A 21,678-nucleotide genomic window follows, 5' to 3' on the forward strand; every position below is an offset into this window, starting at 1 on the left:
TTTATTTCTGTCCAAATAGTATCTGAGCTGTCTGTGGACATCCAGAGAGTGTAAGATTCTTTCTCCATTGCTTTTAGGTTCTCGAAAGAATACAGGGAAATTAATAGATTGCCTCAGTGTAAACTCTGAAACCTAGGCATAAAAGTGGGATTTATTCTCAAGGAAACCCTGTCCTCATGGGAAATGAGGTAGGGCTGACTCATCATAAGAACTTTGCCTGAGCCAAAAGGGAGCCACCCCCATTATATTTGGGGTGTCCTTTAGAATCTCTTTAAAGAGAACAGCCCATCGATTCTTGTAGAATTCAGAGAAATGAGTAACATGTTCTTCCAAGATAAGATCTTCAATTTAGCCTAATGAGCCAGTGCAAATGGCAGAAGTTCTAGTTTTGCAGCCAGAATGTTATGATCCCAAGGAAGAGCCACCTGTTTTTGAGGTGGATAAATATATATCCCTCCTTTCAAAAACTGCTTGACTTGAGGACAGGAAGAACGAGGTGGAATCTAAGGTCAGAGTAGCAGAAACAGTCAAAAGATGAATTTTGATAGAAGAGTAAGAAAGACCGGAGGATAATAACTCACACCAATATTCCATAATCTAAGCAACTGGACCTTAAAATGGTCTTTGATCTCAGTATGGCATCAAGTAATAAATATTTTTCACCTGCACACATCTTAGGGAAAAGGTACCTAAAGAGTATTACAACTCATCATTCAGGAAGTCAACTGAAGTGTTTTCAGGCTGGGGTGTATCAAACCACCCTTGTCTTGTGTGAATAAGTGCAGTCTGTGGGGAGCCTGTGTAATTGCCCTTGACCATTTTCATAAAAATGGAGAATCACTGTTGCCTGAGCCAAAAGGGAGCCACCCCCATTATATTTGGGGTGTCCTTTAGAATCTCTTTAAATGTATTATTTTATTTTATTTTTTAACATTTGTTGACTGGGAAAGTTTGACTAGGACAGAGCTATTTTTAGCAGAGGCCTGGGGAGAAAGGCTCCAGACACATGTCTTTGGAATGTGAGAGGAAATCAGAGCACCCAGAGGAAACCCAGTCAAATGCAGGGAGGACATGCAGACTCTTCCCAGAAGGCACCCCAGCCAAGAACTGAACCGGAGAACCTCTTGCTGTGAGGCAACATTAACTGCTGCACCACTGCACCAATCTTAAAATCCCTGGATACCTGTGGAAAGGGTGGAAAACATATAGGAACATTCTTGTCCATGGGACTGAGAAAGCATCTGTCTTCCAGCTCTGTTACAAGAAATCCCAGATTAGAAGTTTTGCACCTGTCTATTTTGAAAGAAGGCAAACATATCTGTTTGAGGTGTTCCCATAGTTGGATTAATTCCTGAAAGACCCCCAAGTGTAGTTTCCATTCATAAGGACTATTTTGGTACTGCTTAGCCTGTCTGATATAATGCTTTGCTCTAACAGAATATATGAAGCCAGTAGAGTCAAACTAACTCGGCTGCTATCTCCCAGGCTACCATGGAAAGTTTGCAAATGGGACAAGATCTGGTACGCCTACACTGTTTATGTACCACATCACTGGAGTTGTGTGGTTACTTGTAGAGGTCCTGAAGACCAGAGATGATTTAAGGCCTTTAAAGTATTAATTACTGCCATCATTTATTTATTTATTGAAATATGATTACGGGGAAAGTCCGCCTGAGTAGGAGCCCATTTTCAGAGGCCGGGTAGAAAATCTCCAAAGTATTACAAAACATTTTAAGAACAATAACGTTACACTCTTTAAAATTAATACAAGAAACAAACACAGTTTAAATAATTACATCAAATTAGATATAATAATGTATGAAGACATTGGTTAAGAACAGATACAAGTTATATGACAATAATTTCATGGTTGGAGAAATTTTAGCCAGTTAATAGAGAAATTAAAGGTAAGTTAGTAAACACAAACAGGAATTGCAATACAAAGAAAACTTACAGACATGATAAATGAGGACATAGGTAACCTTCAAATGCTGGACCTATCATGGTTCAGCTTTGTTAAAGGAAGGTTATGCCTATTAAATCTGGTGGATTTTTTTGAGAGGGTCACCAAAGCAGTGGATGAAGGCAAGACTGTGCACACAGTTTACCCTGACCTGGCCAAGGCTTTTGATAACGTACTCCATTCAGGCATTATAGAACAGCTCACTAATTTAGGTATAAACCCTTTTATCACCCTGTGGATAGTGAACTAGCTCACTGATAGGATCCATGAGATCAAAACAGGTGAGGCCTACCAACAAGAGGCCTGTCACTAGCAGAGTTCCCCAGGGCTCTGTACTGGGTGGGCACTTTTTTGGAATCTATTTATCTGAAATGGAAGCAAATGCTAAAGGTTTATGTCTGACTAAGTTTGCAGATGATTGCTCATTGGGTGTTATCATCAACTCCCCTGTAGACATTAGCATTCTTCAAGAAAGTCTGTCTCTGACTAACAAATGGTGCCAAAGCTATGGTCTTAAACTCAGTGCTAAGAAATGCATAATTGTACCCTTTGGGAAGTCCACCCTCACAGCTAATTACCATTTTGATAATACGCTCCCAAGAGTTGGACTCAGTGGTCATGGATCTGGATACGCACATAGGCAGTACCCGTAGCCTTATCTTTGACCACCATGTGGCCACAGTGGTGAGAAAATCTTTTTATGTAGTGCAACTTATAAATAAGGGCATTGCATCTAGGTTCAAAGAGGTCTTTATAGCACTATACAAGGTGTAACAAACCTGCCTTATGCAGAGTATAGACTATGCTCAGCAAGTCTGATAGGTAAGTGGATAGACAGGAAATTTTGGTCACTGGATTGTAATGGCCATCTAACATAGTTGTGTAGAATGTTATTTAGTGCTGGACAAGCAGATAGATTCTTGGTAATTGTATAGGTGGTAAGAAGTTGTGTATATGTTCGATGATGGGGTAGTTCTAACCAGTTTAGCCTTTTTAGTGCTATATAGTGATGGGTTCTGAAGGGGTATTTGCTGCAAATTTTGCAACTTTGTTATAGCATTGTTCAAGGTTTGATTTTTGTGATGCCTGAAAGTTTATGAGGATGAGAGCACCATAAAATAATCTGGGTAGGAGATAAGTAGTGGCAAGTGTCAGTGAGAACATTTGTAGCTTTATAAAGCATCCCTAGTTTTTGATTAATTTTTCTTATGCAATTTTGTATATGCAAGTCAAATTTAAGATTATCATCCATGATTATCCTTAATAATTTGCTATGAGATGTGACTTCAATCGTACTATCAAGAGAGAGCAGTTTAAAATTTTGATCTTTCATGCGACAGGGATTTGGGGAAAAAAGTAGTAGTTTTTTTGTGTGAGTTACAAAGCTGCCTAAGTAATGTTTGGAGGTGTCTCTTATTGTCAGATGTCCATATGAGTGTGGAGTCATGTTGTATGGATGTTTGGAAAGTGTTGGTGAAAATGTTATAGAGGGGGTGACCAAGAAAAGAGCCTTGCGGTACACTGGTGATGACTGAGAGGTATGGATATAGGGTGGAGTGCCATTTTACTGACTGATACCTATTGGATAGGCAGCTTCTGAACCATAAAAGGGTGGGCAGAGAGATACCTAATGAACACATCTGAAGTAGAAGTTTGAGTGACAAAATATGTCTAAGGCTTTAGACAAGTGTAGTAATAAAACTCAATTGCCATTATCTCTAGCTTTATTGACAGTAGCTATTATAGATTAGAAGTACAGTGTTAGCACTATGGGAAGTACCGAAGCCATGTTTTATGGGGTATAGGAGTTCTGCGCAGGAGATAGTTTAGTAATTGTTTTTGAATACATTTTCAAATATTTTGGAGAGGGGAATAAGACTGGTATAGGTCTAAAGTTAGTAATGTCTGTTGAATTTCCTCCTTTGTGCAGAGGTATAATGTGTGACTTTTTCCAGGGACAGTGAATGTGAGATTCCTGGACTGGCTTATTAATAAGGATTGAGACAGGGTAGGCAATACTACTGGCTGCTGTTTTAAGGTACTCACTTGGAAGGTTATCAGCTAAAGTAAGAGCATGGATTGAGTTTGTTTAACAGTAGTTTTATATAGGATGTGGGCACAGGTTTGAAGGTGAAAGTGCATGTGATAATATGTGGCTGTTGGGTAGGGTTAGGATTAGTTGTTGGGGAGTCCTTGGTTAGAGATGCTATACTGTTTATGAAATATGAGTTGAACTGCATTGCATTTTTGAATGATGAGTTACCGGGAGAAGGTTAGGGTTAAATTTATGACTGGAATGCAAGATTTCTTTAATGGCTGTCCAGAATTGTTTTAGGGTTCTGTTTACTATTGATATGAAAGTTATTATACTATAGTTTTTTTTTGTCTTCACTAATTTGCTTTTTAGTGTGATTGTGAAACATTCTGAAGTTTTTAAGGTATTGAGGTGTTTTTTAATTATTTTTGCCATTCTTTCCATGCTTTTTCTCCATCCTGCATTAGCATTCTACTCTTTTTGGATAGCCAAACTGCATTATTTGTTTTTAGCCTCCTCTTTCTAAGAGATGAAAAACTGTTTAGGATATTCAGGAAAGTTGTACTGAATTCATTTCCAGCATCTTCTAAGGGGGGATTTTTAGGAAGTTCCAGTTAATAGATGGTATATTAGTAAAGATCTTTTTTGTGTTAAATTTCTAAAGGTAGCATGTTGTTTTATAAACAAGCTGTTTAAGCAGATATGTGAGATGTCTGATTGAATAGTTTGGGACATGATCACTAAAGACAGTCAGACATTGTACCTGAGGAGGGTGTATTTGCTAGAGTCTGATAATAGGATCCAGTCTAATTGGAAATTTGATGTCTTACTATAATGTGTGGGGCTATTCATTAGTTGTGTGAAATCAAATAAGTTTATACTAGATGTAGGGAAGTTAGAGTTTATGTCCAGCTAACTGACATTCACGTCACTTAGAAGGATTATTTCTTCTGGAATAGTTATGTATATCCACTGTAGTATATCTTCTACTATAGCTGTATTGCTACCAGAGGGGGATGTAAAGAAGACTAATACATATTTGTTTATAATTGTTTAATTTCACGAAAGTAATAAGACGCTCTGCTTAATTGAATTTTGGTATTGGTTTGTAGTAAGGGGAAATATGACAGTTGTTGGGAAATATTAAAGCAACACCACTACCCTTTCTCTGTACATGTTCGTTACACATGATATTATAACTGGGAGGTGTATTTTCGCCATCTGTATCAGAAGATCGAACGCTAAAAATAGCGAACGCTCTTTTATCAGACTTAAAGACACGAAACCTTAAACTGTCGAAGGAACAGATCAGCAAATTTTTTCTCAGGGAAAAAATTTGCTGATCCAAAAAACAAAACAAAACAATGTACGTGCAAAATAAAGTGGGCCCCACACACCCCCCCAACTTAAATATACCAACTCCGAGATCGCACCACAGTGGAGAAAACAGTAAAGTTAAGAGAACGGCCCATCGATTTTTTTCCCCTGCCTTTGATATTTTCAGGTTTCGCAATTTAAAGTTCGATATAAGAGCGTTCACTAATTTCAGTGTTCAATTTTCTGATAGGAACCATAATTTTGGTGTCATTTATGCAGGATTTAAGCCAAGTGTCAGCTACGGCGAGAATATCAGGCTTCTTTTGGGTAATCCAGGCATGAAGTTTAGCAATTTTATTTCTTATGCTTCTAATATTTATGGCAGCAAAACGTTTACTGGGTGTGGGGGTTGACCTTTATAGGGTTGGAGTAGTATGAGGAAGAGAATTGTCTTGATGTTCATTGTGATAGATGGGGGCCAGGATTAGGGTGAATGCCTCCTCCTCCTAGAAGGGTTTTAGTATATTGGGGAATTACTGATACTTGTTTTTCTGAGAGTATTTTTCCACTTAATTTTCTTTTGGTTTGAGTTAAAATGGAGCTAATCAGTTGGTATTAGGAGTAAAGGTAGGAAATCTCATTAAATAGGTCTGGTGCAATGGGTGGAGAGTGCAGGGAGAAACGATGACTAGGCAGTTGACGTTTATTTGTTTTTGGCTGTCCTGCTTATTGCACAGACCTTGCACTCTCACCTCTTTTTATATAGCACCCAAGCAAAGTTTAAGGCATCTGTTGTGATGAAATATTAGTAGTGCAGTGGTGCAAATTGCCAGAAACATTTGTAGATTTAGTTCTGGCTATATACAAAGATACAATGACACAAATACAAACAGTGTTTGGACTCACAAAGGGATCCCAGAGGGGTGTGGGGATGCAACAGGGTTCACTTCTGAGCCTAATGGTGTTCATACTGGTAATGGACTACATTAGCAAACAGGTCAGAAATGACAGATCAGCAAAGTTGCTGTGTGCAGATAAGCAGGATTTGAACAAGAACTTAAACAAATGATAGGGGAATGGAATGTAAAACTGAAGGCACATGAGATGAAATTGAGTACAGACAAGACAATTGTCATGGCAGCAAATAGGGGAAATCAGAAGAAGAAAACTGAGATAGAAGAGAAAATAATGAAATAGGTTAACAACGTCAAGTATTTGGGAGGGATGGTTAAGAAGAAAGAAAGCCTGAATGAAGTGGTTAAAGCTCAAATCAGAAGGAATGCAGCCATCTGGTACAGCATTTATGGGATAGTGTGTGACAGAAGAATACCAAAGAAACTGTAAAGTATGGTGTACAAAACAGTGGCATGACCAGTACTACTGTATGGTAGAGAAACCTGGGCAGTGAAGGCTGAGCAGTTTTGGAAGGTAGAGGTGATGGAAATGATGTACCTGAGACAGGTGGTAGGATGCACATTATGAAACAGATGAAGAAATTATGACATCAGAGCAGAAACCCAAGTAGCTCCTAGTGCAGAGAAGGTAAAAGAGAACAATTTGAGGTGGTTCAGACACACATACAGGAAGGCAGTAGATATGGTGAAGAAGATCTGGGAAAGACAAGGAAGAATGTAAGAGGAAACAAGGGTGTCCAGCAAAGAAATGGTTGGATTGTGTGAGAAATAAACCTGCGACAGTCAGGCATGTGTATCAAAGATGGTAAGACTGTGGTACTGAATCAAGGGGGATGGTGTCAGTTGACACAACACCCCAACTCCATGTAGAAAATGGGAAAAAAGGAAGTTGATGATCATCAGTTTAGCAGTTAACCAAGTCATAAAAGCATATCATAAAGGTGACCCTGTATTCATTAGTGCAGTAACATCATAGTAATCAGTAATGAACATGCAACACTATAGATCACAAAATGCAGTAAGTAAGTAAGATACTAATCCGTTTTTTTACATCTAGTAGCAATAACACACCACACTAATGTATTATCTTAGATATTGTCACTGGTGAGCAACAATTCCAAAACAACAAGTTGAAATAGTTTAAAATTATTTAAAGTTAATACCACTAGTCAGCAAAGCAAAAGTAAACAACATGTAATACCAGTGAGGTATACTCTTATTTAAACCCAATAACACAATAGCCAGCAGAAAAAAATGCTAGTTTCAATAGTGTGTCCATGATAATTGCAGTGTAAGTTAATAAGCTAAAAAGGGGAAAGATTTCACTCTATGAAATAAGGAAGTAGCAAAATCAGTCAGAGTAGCATGACTAGTAAGTGACAAAGAAGGCAGTGAAATTTATATCATATACAACAAGGACAAAGAGGATGCCTTAGCTGTTGTAGACTAGACTCTCTCTTTTTTTTTTTTTGATACCTGATAGGATAAATACTGGTTCAGCACAGCACTTTGATGAACTAAAGAAGTTTCCGAGTAATTAAAGTCAGTAAGGCTCCACCCACGCAGAATCTGGCCAATCAAAATGCAAACAACCCCCCCAGCAACTGGCCAATCAAAATCAAGCACTCCAGTCCTTGACTGGAACCCAAGCTCAGGTAGCTGCCATGTTGAAGCCTCTGGTCTCACGAAAGGCTGGAACACTACAGACCAGGCCCGAGAAAGTTGATAAAGTCCTTGTAATGCATTAAATATACAGGAAACTAGACACAAAAGGGCTTTGTGGTCTTCTTCACCTTCTCTGCTGTCTTCTTGTCTTCAGCGTAGCCCAGCATAGAACTGACAGCCATAAAGGCTACCATTAATTTATTCCTGTCATCACAGTTTGTAATAAAAAAAAGAACCATATTCTGATTGGTGCTTGTGCATTTTAATAGGAGTACTGAGGTTTCAGAACTCTGAAAAAATAATAACACATTCTGCAACTAAAAATGCAGTCTCAGATGAGTCATTAAACATGGACATCGGTTGTAATGGACACAGCATCCTAGAGACAGCTCTGCAGATAAAGATATTACAAACACCCTGGATGGAGCATATCAAATATAGTAAAAATGCCTACATACACAGTCTAGCAATAATGACTTTTAAAAAACTAATCTTCAGTCTGTATGCAGATATTGCCTCACAGGCTCTTCTTATGCATCACTGTATGGGTGTAATTGAAAGCAGTACAATATCACAACGTCACAGTGATGCAAACCCGTAGGGTGATAGTGGCTTCACACTGAATTAACTGCACAGAATGCTAGCTATAACTGACACCGACCATGACAAAAACAATTATGATTATCTCAACAGCACCTTCAGAAGAAGCAGCAATGGCATAAAACCTGCAAAATGGATTCAAGAAGTTGGAAGTACAGGGTTTGATTCCCACCTTTAAAAGGGAAATTGGCTAGGCTTAAAAGGTCTCACAAAGGCAAGTAGTCTAGTACTTACCTATAAACCAATGAGAGTAACAACAAGTCCTGTCAGCAGAAGGTGCAGGACTTGAATTTAAACATAATGAAATTGTAGGAAATTGTCCATTAACATCCTTTCAATCCTAGTGACAATCTTCCTCCTGCCCTCTACTTATTCTTTACCCATGGTCTCTGTAGCCTTCTTTATCTAGTCTTTCACCTGTCTTTTTAAACCTAAACGGTAAACACCTTAGTTAAATATTCAACAGAAGGATGCATGCTTAGCTGCAACTGACAATATGATTTTATTGTGTATTTTTACCTCTAATGCCAAAATTATTTTTTTCATAAGACATCTTATTGCATCGATTTAAATGTTTTGTAAAAAATTAGAATTTCTGCTGTTAATTGCTTGTGTTAAATGATAATTGTATTATATGTGGAGCTTTTCTCCCCGGGCCTCCGCCGAAAAAGGGCTACTCAGCTCAGTCGGACAAACCCAGTCAACAAATGTAAAATGAATAAATAAATAAACAGGAGCAGGATAACACAAAGTCTGTTTGTATAACAGAGGGGAATGAGGGAAGGAGCTGATAGATAAGGCTAAGTCCACACTCATGAAAGCACTACAATCACCAAACTGAATGTGATACTGCCTATATAAAGGCCTTGTCTTGTTTTGTTTTATTTTTCTGGACATAAGCAGTGTCACCAAGAAAATGATTTATGCCACAAACATGATCACACCTGCAAAAAGCATAAAGATGACCTGTAATGAACATTTTCTTGTTCATAGGTTCATAGGTTCATAGGTAGGTACTAGACTACCGGCCCAAGGGCCTACGTAAGCCTACCCAACAAGGTTCCCTGGCTTACGCCACCCTAGAAAGTTATTTTCCTGTGCCACTGTCGAGCAGAGACACAGAACTGATCCCTGGGGTGTATTTCCTATTTTCTATCCACTCATCAAGATTTTTCTTGAAGAGTGCTAATGAAGAACTTTATTTGACATAGATGAGTAGCCTGTCCCAGAGTATGGGAAGTCTCTGGGACAGGAATCTATCCCTCCAGCATGTCCTGTTTATTGTGGTGACAAGGTTTAGGTCCCTAGAGTGTGTAGCTCGGAGGGATTGGGATTTCTTTAGGTGTAGCATGTCCAACAGCTCTGGGTTTGACATAGCTTTATATGTTAGGCAGAGATCACCTTGGAGTAGGCAATATGCTATGGAGTAAAGCTGGAATTTTTTGAGGCGGTCAGTGTAGGGCATTTGTTTGAGGCCAGTAATCCAAGTTAGCTTTATCACATGCCTTTCTTCATAGCCTTTATCCCATCCTGTCTCTGTAGATCTTTGGTTCATTGTCCAAAGACTTAAACAAGTTGAATTTGGCCACAAAGTTTCTTTATTTTCCATTTAGTTTATATTTGTCTCAGAAAATACTTAAAAATCCATTATTTCTCCAAATTACTATAGACAAAAAACATGAAATATTCTGCAAGGTGACAAAGTGGAACGTAGACCATGAAAGAAAACTCTTGTAACCACAGAAATCATCAAAGCAAATCCTGCTTTTTTAGTGATGCAATGGTCACAAAAGTCATTATAAAATTATTCATCACTCATCCTAACAAATATATGTAAGAACAAAATTATTAGCATTTTTACTAGTCTTCCAGTGAGTGTGACTATTTGTAGGCTAAAGCTGAGCCAGTTACTTCTTTGTGTGCATTTATGACTGTGTGGACTATCATGTCACTAATAGGCTACATGCAAGCCTTTCAATATTGCTTAGCACTGGGTCAGCCTAACAGTAGCAGGTCATGCCTAATAAAACAATAATCACTGAGAAAGGTAAAACCACAACATTCATGCTTAAAGTATAATGGCCAGTGAATTATACTTACTGGTTCCACTTGCACTGGTACTGCAGCCATTAAAAGCAGAGCCCAAAGAGCCTGAGGCAGCAGAACCTGTGCCTGATGCTCCTGATCCTGTGCCAAAATGAGAATCCTCCTTAAGGAGAAGATCAAGCAGATCACTGGAGGCAGACGACAGATCGTTGTTAGAAGGAGAGTCAGGTTCTTCCACCTTATAAAAAAGGAAAACAGCAAAACACAGATCTTAAAAGGTAAATGCTTACAAGTTGTTTGTTACATGTTAATAAAATCTCAACGATAGAATGTGTTTTACGATATAAGCAAAATCTGTACACAAACAAGTTATGGCTGATGGTTTTGATGTATAGCTAAAATAAGTCTCTTAAAAAGGCCTGCCCTAAATCTTCATGACATTGTTATCAGTTCTTCTCTTTGCTTTCCATGGCAAATACATCCTTCTGTCACTGCTAAATAGCACATCATGTAAGTTACAGCAATTCTGTATGGTATATTTCATATTCATATCACTGAAAGTGTTTTAATAAGCAATTTAATATGCATGTTATTTGCAAAGTATGATTTTTTTTTGTAAGATTAAAATAGTCATGTGCAAGTGGTATGAAAAGTTCAAGATTAAAATAAAGTCCAAGAACGAAATTCATAAAGGAACCGTGATGTGTAGAGCTTTGTGTACATGCTGTGGTAACCTTTCTTTAATTGGAAATAGTGCTAACATCATGCTGCAGAAAGAAGACATGGAGCACTGCATCACACTGCCTTTAAGCCTTTGCTGTATGCTAATGAGGCCATCCAGGAGACAGGTATATGCTAATTAGCCATGTGCTCTTTCTCATAGAACTGCATCCAGAAAGGCATTTACATGCAAAGTGATTCATGAAATCACTCAGAAGTGGAGATCAGCATGGCCAACCCTACCATGTTGCAGTACTGAAGATGAATAAAAGGTGATAGTCATCCATCGTGGAAGAGGAAAGTACTGGAGAGTTTAGTGGTAAGGTCGGGTCAGGAGGTGTGTGAGTGAGTGTATGCGAGGGGAAGCATGTGAGCGTGTGTCTGCCTGGGAGTTAGCAATGGGGAACAGGGTTAGACGTGTGTATTTGTGGGGTATATGTGTGTGTCAGTGGATGAATGGATGGGAATCAGAGTGTGACTAGCTGGGTACAGGACTGTGTGTATGTGTATGAGTGGGACTTGGGGAGGCTGTCATACCTCAGTATGCCCCTAGACTAATGAGTATAATCTACAACTTTGGGTCTGGATTGAGGGGGGGGGATCATTATCCATCAAAGATTCTACACTTGTCCCATAACAGTACCCAAATTAGTCAAGGGATTGGGAATGGTGGGACCACTAGACACCAGGACATACTCATGGCACGTAAACAAGTACGAGGATTGGGTATGGTGGGAACCACTAGACACCGGGATGTACTCATGGCATGTAAACAAGTATGAGGATTGGGAATGGTGGGACCACTAGACACCAGGATGTACTCATGGCATGTAAACAAGTACGAGGATTGGGTATGGGGAACCACTAGACACCAGGATGTACTCATGGCACGTAAACAAGTACGAGGATTGGGTATGGTGGGAACCACTAGACACCGGGATGTACTCATGGCATGTAAACAAGTATGAGGATTGGGAATGGTGGGACCACTAGACACCAGGATGTACTCATGGCATGTAAACAAGTACGAGGATTGGGTATGGGGAACCACTAGACACCAGGATGTACTCATGGCACGTAAACAAGTATGAGGATTGGGTATGGGGGGAACCACTAGACACCAGGATGTACTCATGGCACGTAAACAAGTACGAGGATTGGGAATGGTGTGACCACTAGACACCAGGATGTACTCATGGCATGTAAACAAGTACGAGGATTGGGTATGGGGGAACCAATAGACACCAGGATGTACTCATGGCACGTAAACAAGTATGAGGATTGGGTATGGGGGGAACCACTAGACACCAGGATGTACTCATGGCACGTAAACAAGTACGAGGATTGGGAATGGTGTGACCACTAGACACCAGGATGTACTCATGGCACGTAAACAAGTACGAGGATTGGGTATGGTGGGAACCACTAGACACCAGGGATGTACGACACAGCCACAGCAGTAAACTACCTAAAAGTGCAAATCAGCACTCATCTGCACTTTGCGGTAGTTAACTGCAATTCAGAGACACTAAAATTATCTGATAATGAGGTCTTTCCTCATAGCTAACATGCCTCTGAATTGCAAACTACACATCACTGGAGTAGAGCATTTTTAGTGCAAGCCATAGTTCATTCTAGGCCTTTTCATTAGCCCTTGGTTAGCTTTGACTACTGGAAATCTCAGTCCAGATTTATCAGTAGAAATGAGGCTATCAACCAAAACATCACTAAAAACCAATACTTTGCAAGTTTATTGACAGAACACTTCTTTTCATCTGAAAGTTGAGTCCCCAATACTCTACTCAGGTGACATTTTTATTTAATCCATCTTAATTACATTGTTTAGGCTTCTGTATCATAAATGTCACCTTTTAGTTTACTAGCTATGACATGTCTATTGTTAATATAACCATTATATTGCAGTTGTTGCATTTCTACAGTTCTTTCTTGCACAATGCAGTCACTGTCCTTTTGGCATGACTTTGCTATAGCTTACATAAGTATTGTCTGCAGATCACCTGTCCACAGCTAGTAATGTCTGTCTTTTGAATATTGTTACTGTACTCCTTCAGTCTGCTGTAATATTATGCTTGACACCCAAATACAGTCTGCAAACTTTGCCTTCTAATTATTCCTGTATCATACCTTAAATTCTACATTTTGCATTTTCCACTTGGAGGTTGGATGTTATAGTCTATAACTTTACTGCCTTGTGATACTGCAGTTCAATGATTTGTGATGACTGAGTTTCTGACCCAGATGTCATCATAGATAATCACAGGGAATCCACTACTGAATCCTGATTAAATGCAGTGCATTTATTTGGTATAAAAACCCAAATCAAATAACCAAATACAAAAGTGTAGGCAGTGATACAATGGCAGTTGAAATACAGGATACCTGTGAAAGGATCATATATTAACATTGCTGTGTCCAGGTCAGGTGCATAGAATAGCATTATTACTATAGTGAAAGGATCTCTTGTTAAGATTGCATCATTGCTACATAACAGCAGCGAGTGTCCTCTAGCACTGACATCTTTGTAATAATGTCATTGTTAAATGAATCTATCTTCAGTTTCTCCTTCTGATTCATTTTATCCTAGGGGTGACGTTATTATGCAAATGCACATGGCCTGTCATGCCTTATTTCTTAACTAAATTCCTTACAAACAGTCTCTGTGATGAAGAAGAACTGCACAGAAGTATTTCTTCTGTATCTGCATACCACCAGTTTGACATTTTGAGTAAGATTTTTCTCCCATTATATGTGTGGTATCAGAAAAGGGATGTTTTTTCTACTTTAATCAACCCAAAACATTATTGTTTTATGATGTAACTGACACAACAATGTAAATAAATTTGTTTTCAGTATACTTCAGTTCTAATGATATGACATTTCAAAACACACAGACATGCATTTATTTTTTGTTAGCCTGGTAAATGAATTCCTTCCAGAAACCTTTTCAGACATAGAGGTAAGACTAAATACAATATGTATTGTCAATTTAGAGTAGCAAATCAAACAGAACTTTTAGAGAGGTGGATAGAAAACAGACCCATCTAGACTTGAAGAGAACGTGTCATGTCAGATGTCACCTGTGGACCCCAGACCTGTCAGACAGAAACTTTATAATTTCATGATCTATCTTCGTGCCCAATTTTACACTGCTGGTTTCTTTACTTTAAATGGTTATAATCTAGATGTCAGTATTATAAAATGGAATACAGTGATTAAATTACAACAAACTGATTTTCTTATATATTCTTTTGATGTAGTCTTTGCCTCCTTGCAGGTCATGGGAAACTGGAATTTACAACTGAGATGCTGGCTGAGGTCTTCCAAGAGAATGATAATGCCCCCTGACTGGAATTGCCACAGTCAGGTTATAGGTCAAAACTTCTGAAAGGTTTGCTGTACTTTCATTGTATTTCTCCAGTGATAAATTATGTCAATGTGGAGGATTTCTACCTGGGCCTCCACTGGAAATGGGATATTGTCACGGTCAGATATTCCTGGTAAACAATTGTCAAATAAATAAATAAAAGAATATTCATTTTAAACATTATTCTTCAGTACTGTTTTCTATTTGTCTATCCATCTATCTGTCTGTCTACTTGTCTGCCTATCTGTCTAACCATATATCTATCTAGTATAGGGTTACTCATTTTAGTCGAGTGTGCATAACATAAAATTGCAAGTTAACATAGCCATAACAACAATAATTCATTCATTGCAAAAGGTGGTCAAATAGTGCAGTGTTTGAGCCACTTGTGAGTGCCGCAGGTAATCATATTTGCAAGCAATTAAGTGTGCAGTGAGCAAGTGTAGCTGATCCCAAGTTAGTGATTCCCAGTGCAGTATAGATGATCCAGTATGGAACAGGTATATGCTCTTACCTCCTGTGTGAGTGAACACTGAGTTAGCAATCATAAGTAAGAGGGGATGAGTTAATGGGTGTGCAAGGGGCTTGCCCTCCTGTGAAAAAAGCCACTTGTTAGAATGAGAGTGTATGGATATCTGTGTGTGTGTGTGTGTGTGTGTGTGTGTGTGTGTGTGTGTGTGTGTGTGTGTGCGTGTGTGCACTCGCGCGCATATGCGTGTGTATGTGAGTCTTGTGTGTGTGTGTGTGTGTGTGTGTGTGTGTGTGTGTGTGTGTGTGTGTGTGTGTGTGTGTGTGTGTGTTTATGACATACTGGGTAAAAGACAAAGTGCTGAAGTTTGTGTGTGTGTGGTATTAGAAATATTGAGTGCATGTGTGCATGTGCTAGTCTGTGTGTGTGTGTGTGTGTGTGTGTGTGTGTGTGTGTGTGTGTGTGTGTGTGTGTGTGTGTGTGTGTGTGTGTGTGTGTGTGTGTGTGTGTGTGTGTGTGTGTGTGTGTGTGTGTGTGTGTGTGTGTGTGTGTGTGTGTGTGTGTGTTACAAGTTAGTGTGTTGTGCCTTTAGAGTTATAATGTTTGAAAGTACCTCTGCTGCCAGGTTATGCATTTATATATTATCCATGTGTAAAATCAGTTAAGCATGTTTGCGTTTTTATGGATGTTCATTAGACTGGACTGTTATGAATAAATTCACATCAGTTATTTTGGTATTCGATTATAACACACACTCATATATAGCTCACACCAAAATTAACAGTGCCCCAAAAACAAAATTCTTAAAAATAGCCTTTAATGAAGTAATACAATCAATAAACAACCATATCGTTAGTGGCTCTAATCCACAGACAAGCCAGTTTCACCACCAGGCATCATCAGTGTCATTTCCTGTAAGGGCCAGAAAACTCCGAATATATACCGTCACATAATTACAAACCTGCTAACACGTTTGATCAATTTACATTCATAAGTCAGTTCTTAGTCTCAGTATATAATATCAGTTATTGAAAAAAAAAATAAAACCCCTACCAATACAAGAATTATACACTTTCATGCTTCTGAAATACATTTTCACGGACATTTCACTGTTAAGAAATGGCATGATCACCAGCTTGAATGTTAACAATAATAGATCAGATGATCTGATTTTTAACGTTATATAATTGAGAACATTTTTAAATATCCCAGGTAGTTATAAATTATAAGGTTTAGTAGATAACACCAAAAAACTGTCATGAAAATAATTTCCAATGTGTCTCTAATATACTGCCTTATGCTGCCACCTAGTGTCGAACCAAAAGAAAGTATATATTTGGTTGAAAATTCATATTTATGAAAATTAACCCTCTAATTAAATCAAGTAGTCTAATATATATAAGATCATGTAAAGTAAATCAGTTATTGAAAACGTATTCTAACAATTCATTAAGGCCTGGAGAATACAAAGATCGCAGTTTAACTATCCAGAAGTTCTCCTTTCTATCCAATAAGTTAGTATGCTAATTACCCTTGTAGTATCCATCAGTATTAATCATATTGTTGCCATGACAAGTAAATAGGGCACTAGAATACTTGATTAAATTAAATTAAACTTCATTAAATTATGGACTAGAGGTCTTTTTTTCCGGTGACATTAATGTCATTAACGTGTAGCAAAATCATTTGTTTAAAGGGCTTCCAGATATGCTCAATATGAAAAGCATTACAGGAACATACAACAATATATATCATCCGATAAGAATCACAGGTGATAAGATGTCTAATTTGAAATGTCCTGCTAGAAGTCACAGAAGTGAGATAATTCATCTAACAAAAGTTCCTGAAATGTGAACAAGCACTGTTTTTAAGATATACTGTCTTCTTTTCATCCGTAAAAGTTGTTTATAGCATTTCAAAGTCTTTCCTATAGTTTTACCTTTCCAAAAACTTTATTGACACCTGTCAAATACAACATTGTCCAAATAAAGAAGCATTAGTTAAAATATACCAGAACTTCTGATTGACATCCATCCACAACCCCCTTTTTCGATTTTCCAACATGGGGTCAGGGTGATAACAATAATCATCTGGTTCCACATGCCTTCTTTTAAAAATAGTATTACCATAAGTAGCAACAATTCTTAAATAATTTCTGGTAACCTACTATTACGTCTATACTGTAAATGAACATGTCTGTCTAGGATATCAGATGCCCATGTCCATCAAGCTAGCTACAGAGAAATTAGGAAATTACATAGCTATGTTGTCCAATCCTTTGACTGGTGAGCTACAAGGGGGTGGCGTATTGGGGTTAGAAGGCTATTCAGGGTGCTTTCCCTGTGCAGACTATTAAAGGTGCCTTATTGGGGAAGATTATGCTAAACAGTACTAAATTCTACTAACTTTAATGTTTACACAATACTGAATGTAACTAAAGGTATTATCACTCGATGCCCAACTATCTGTACTAAGCTTATTGGTATGCAATGTATTTGCTCTATATCTACTGCTTTACGGGGTACCATTTTATGGACCAGTCTATAGGGAAATTTTGCTTTCTAGCTGTTTGCTGCTGTAAAGGGTACTGCTAATCACAACTGCACAGTGAGTTGCTCTGCACAAACATGCAAAATTTACGACTGCACAGAAAAAACAGAAAACTAACTAATGAGCCCTCTGGCCAATAAAATGACCACACTATGAGACCTTTTGTCTGTTTCCCAACTAAGATAGACCAGGCAAACACTTCCTGCCACAAAATGAATAAACCCAGTCCTACTAATGTAAAAACACAGTAGAAGAGGCCCACAAGTGCAATGCTACCACAAACCAATTAAACAACTAGCTGAAAATCCTTTGCTGAAGGTGATTTCAAGACAGTCTTACAGTTGTAACAGTGAGATGAAGAGCAATTTTTACAAAAATACAGTGAAATGCACAAATAAAAGCAGGGAACAGCAGCAATCCTTCAGAATAACTTACGCAAGTGGGATTTAGTACTTTGCTTTGCCTGAATGGCACTATATACAAGTAAAACACTACTGGAACATAGGCTTGGATGCCAAGCTTTACTGAGCTTTGGGAAAATTAGGATACAGTATGTAGTAAAGGAGGTATGGTCAAGAACAATACTGGTTTGCTGAGTGGACACTTAACATCATGGATCTATGGAAAACAATCTGTGGAAGAGTACTTAAATAGTTTATACAACAGAATGTTAATGAAAGATGGGAGAGCAGACCATGCAAGTCTGATTGCTATAAGAGTCAAAGACCAGAACACATCTTTATGAAAACGACTACAGTACAGGCAAAGGGTAGGAAGGATGGGAAAAAAATCAAGGAAGAAGCACATTAGCTAGAGAGGAATCCAGTCAAATAAAGGCAATATCAGTGCTCTTTCAGTAGCTTTAGCTAACTGCCTCATAGGTTCGTAAGTTCACAGGTGTTTACTATGGTAACAACCACAAGGGCCTTTTAAAGCCTAGTAAGACTGAAGTCCGAGAACAAACTAAAATGTAAAAAGATAACCTTTTTTGGCTAAAACATGGAAAAAAACAGAAAAGTACAAAGAAGTATTACCACATTGGCCACTATAAGTGCAACTTAAGTATTGAAGTACCAAACTTCTGAATTTAGCACAGCGATGTTACATTCATAAAGGACACCCTAATTTGCAGAGCTTTTTTTTCCCTTGGCTATAGGTTTAGTAAGTTATGCCATTGTTTAAAATGAGACAGGTTACAGACATTCATGAAGCATAGCTGTAAGATAAAAGTAGGCACTTAGGAAGGACTCCACTTCTTCCAAACCAACACTGTAATGGTTTATTGAACAGAATGGCACACACAATAAAAAACAATACAATCAAAACAAATGCACATAAACGCTTAACGTAATTACCGTGTTTTCTTCCTATTTGCAGACTTCATCAGATGTTAGCATACCCATACTATTTCCTCTCTATTATAGTAAGAGTAATCATGAACCACCAATGAAAATATAAATCCAGTTATATACTGAATTTTTTTTACATGAAATAACCATCTCTCTATACCCTCTCTTTTTCCTATTAAATGTAAATTATAAAATATCATAAATATGTTAATATCTAATACAGCCAATAAATAAATATTAAAAATTATAAAATTACATGTAATGTGATAAAACTATTTTTTCAGGCTTAGTCAACTAGTGTATCATACTGCTACTTAGCATATCCTAGGACTCCATCTAGTGGTAAAACTTCTTATAATCTAGCTGTTCTCAGTTTTAGAACAGGTACAAGTGAGACTGATTCATTTAACCCAGGGAATCTGTTGACGTCCAATAAAACCTGCCAATATAATTCCCTGTATTCAACTGTTGTCACCCAAAACCCTCCTCTTACATCAAAAGGTACAATTTCTAATACGTAAAAGTTAAAACTAGTTCCAACACAGGATGCAGTATGTTTATGTAAGGCGTTATTGGGACTCTTCTTCTTTATGTCATACCTATATTCATATATTCTTTTACGAAAAATTCTTTCAGTTTTGCCTATGTAAAATGCATCACACTGATCACATAGGTCAATGTAAATCACACCTCTAGTGCTGCAGTTAGCATATTTATATATATTATCACCTTCTTTAACAAAGGGGCATTGAGGGCAAGCGCCACACTTATAAGTCCCAACTTTTCCTTGTTTACCAGTTATTTTATCCTCCCTTCTATTTTCTAATATATTTTTAATATATGAAATCTTCCTGTATATATATTTTATAAGTTTTTCAAAAATAATGTCCATATCAGAAAAATACTGGCAAACCTTGCCCATGCCTTCTCTATAATTGTCCTAATAACTTTAGCATCGCCATTGTAATCAGTCACAAAGGCTCTGTCATATGATACTTCATTTATCATAATATCTCTAGCTACAGGCTTATCATTCTTGCTTAGCAATGGTACAAACCAGAAATCCCCTTGCTAAGAACATATTTGTTAAAAGTTGACATTCTACCATAAAATCATTGTCTTCAGACGTCATCCTGCATCCTCTCACAAATTCACCTTTGACCAGGCCTCTTTTTATGATGATAGAGGTGTGAACTTGTGTAGTACAAATATAAATTAGAGACGGTATCCTTTCTAAAAACCTTCAATTTAAACCTGGCTTCATGTTTCTGAATAGTGAAGTCCAAATAATTAATTTGGTCATGTTTAATATTATATGTGAACTTCAAGAAGGTGGTTATGTTTGAAATGTAATTAAAAAATTCTAGAAATTTTTCTTCTGAGTCTGTCCGAAACAAACATATATCATCCAAATAGCACCAAATATACGTCCCAGCAACCTGCATATTCTGAATTAAATAAATGTTTTTGCTCCCAGTGTGAAAGAATAATGTTGACATAAGTAGGGGCAAGAGAAGTTGGCAACCATGGATGCAGTGAGTGTATACCACATATTAATTGTTGTACAGTTATCCATAGCTAATGTGGAAATGCAAATCAAAACAATGCATTCAGAAGTATATAAATTAGTTGTAAAAATGATAGTTTAGGTGCAATATATTCTACTTGTTAAATGGGTAATCCTACTGGACAAAATGTCCCTTTTTACGTCAAAGCCAGGAATACTTTCTGGTTAACTGACATTCTTTGAGTCAAACTGTTGACAAATGGAGACTAAGAGAATCGAACTCAGGACCGCAGAAAGCAGTTCATTAATGGCTCAGAACCTTAATCTTCTTCACTGACAGATAAGGTACATCCTGAGTCTACTTCTAATGAAAAACAGATGTCTGTTTCTCAAATAAGCGTATAGTATATGCTGCATTCCAGAGGGCTAGATCTGATATGTGTAAGGCAGCTGGGTACAGCAAACAGACACTTCAAACAAAGGGTACTATATTTTTAGAAGGGAGAGTTACTGCATTTTAGAAGCATGATTACCCTTGTCTAAGATCCACATACATGTAAACATAAGGTTAGTAAAAGACAAAAGGTGGAGGTGTTTAGCATTCACAGTGATAAACAAAAATATCTGATCACATATATGGGTATTCAAACAATTCCAAGAAAAAGTTGTATCTTGTAGCTGTTGTTCCTGGTGTGATTCATTTTGTCATAATAGGAAAATATTTCCCCATTTTAAAGCACTGTAGTGGAAAATGTGAGAAAACAGAGTACCTGTAAACATGGTATAGAAGACCAATATACCTACTAAGAAAAGATAAAATAACTTGATTTACCATCTAGTATGTAAAAGGGCTGGGGGAGGTGACACCAGAAATGAAAGTTAACTAATAAAAAACTATAAAGTGGAAATCAGCCCAAGATGCTATCTACGCAGACTTACAAGAAGTGTCAGTACAGAAACAGAGATGACAAAAGCAAAATAAAAAGGCCACTTAAGTGAGGATTCAAAGAGAAACTAAAAGTGAAGTAGATAGGAACCTTGTCATACGGGAACCAAAAGCTTAAGGAAAATGTACAATATCTTTTGTCCAGAACTCCCCAGAACTCCCCCTTGTATATGAAGACTTATGGTACGTTCTAGTGCACTTTGCTTGGGAGA

The 21,678-nt window shown here is 37.7% G+C and overlaps 1 protein-coding gene and 1 long non-coding RNA gene across 4 annotated transcripts in view; one reads left to right on the forward strand and one right to left on the reverse strand.

The window, feature by feature from the left end:
• Nucleotides 1–14,769, forward strand: part of LOC122799313 — a 52,625-nt gene extending 37,856 nt beyond the window's left edge. The window contains exon 3 of the long non-coding RNA XR_006364453.1: nucleotides 14,556–14,769. This is a non-coding gene — a long non-coding RNA (uncharacterized LOC122799313). The remainder of the gene's footprint in view (nucleotides 1–14,555) is intronic.
• LOC122799310 (period circadian protein homolog 1-like) overlaps nucleotides 1–21,678 on the reverse strand; it is a 439,191-nt gene that overhangs the window by 88,126 nt on the left and 329,387 nt on the right. For all 3 annotated transcript variants that reach the window (XM_044068277.1, XM_044068278.1, XM_044068276.1), the window contains one exon: nucleotides 10,595–10,778. In XM_044068277.1, coding sequence (XP_043924212.1) covers nucleotides 10,595–10,778 — 184 coding nt within the window. The remainder of the gene's footprint in view (nucleotides 1–10,594; nucleotides 10,779–21,678) is intronic.

The sequence above is a fragment of the Protopterus annectens genome, chromosome 4.part0, assembly GCF_019279795.1.
Source record: "Protopterus annectens isolate FY-2018-M chromosome 4.part0, PAN1.0, whole genome shotgun sequence".
Classification (NCBI taxonomy): Eukaryota; Metazoa; Chordata; order Ceratodontiformes; family Protopteridae; genus Protopterus; species Protopterus annectens.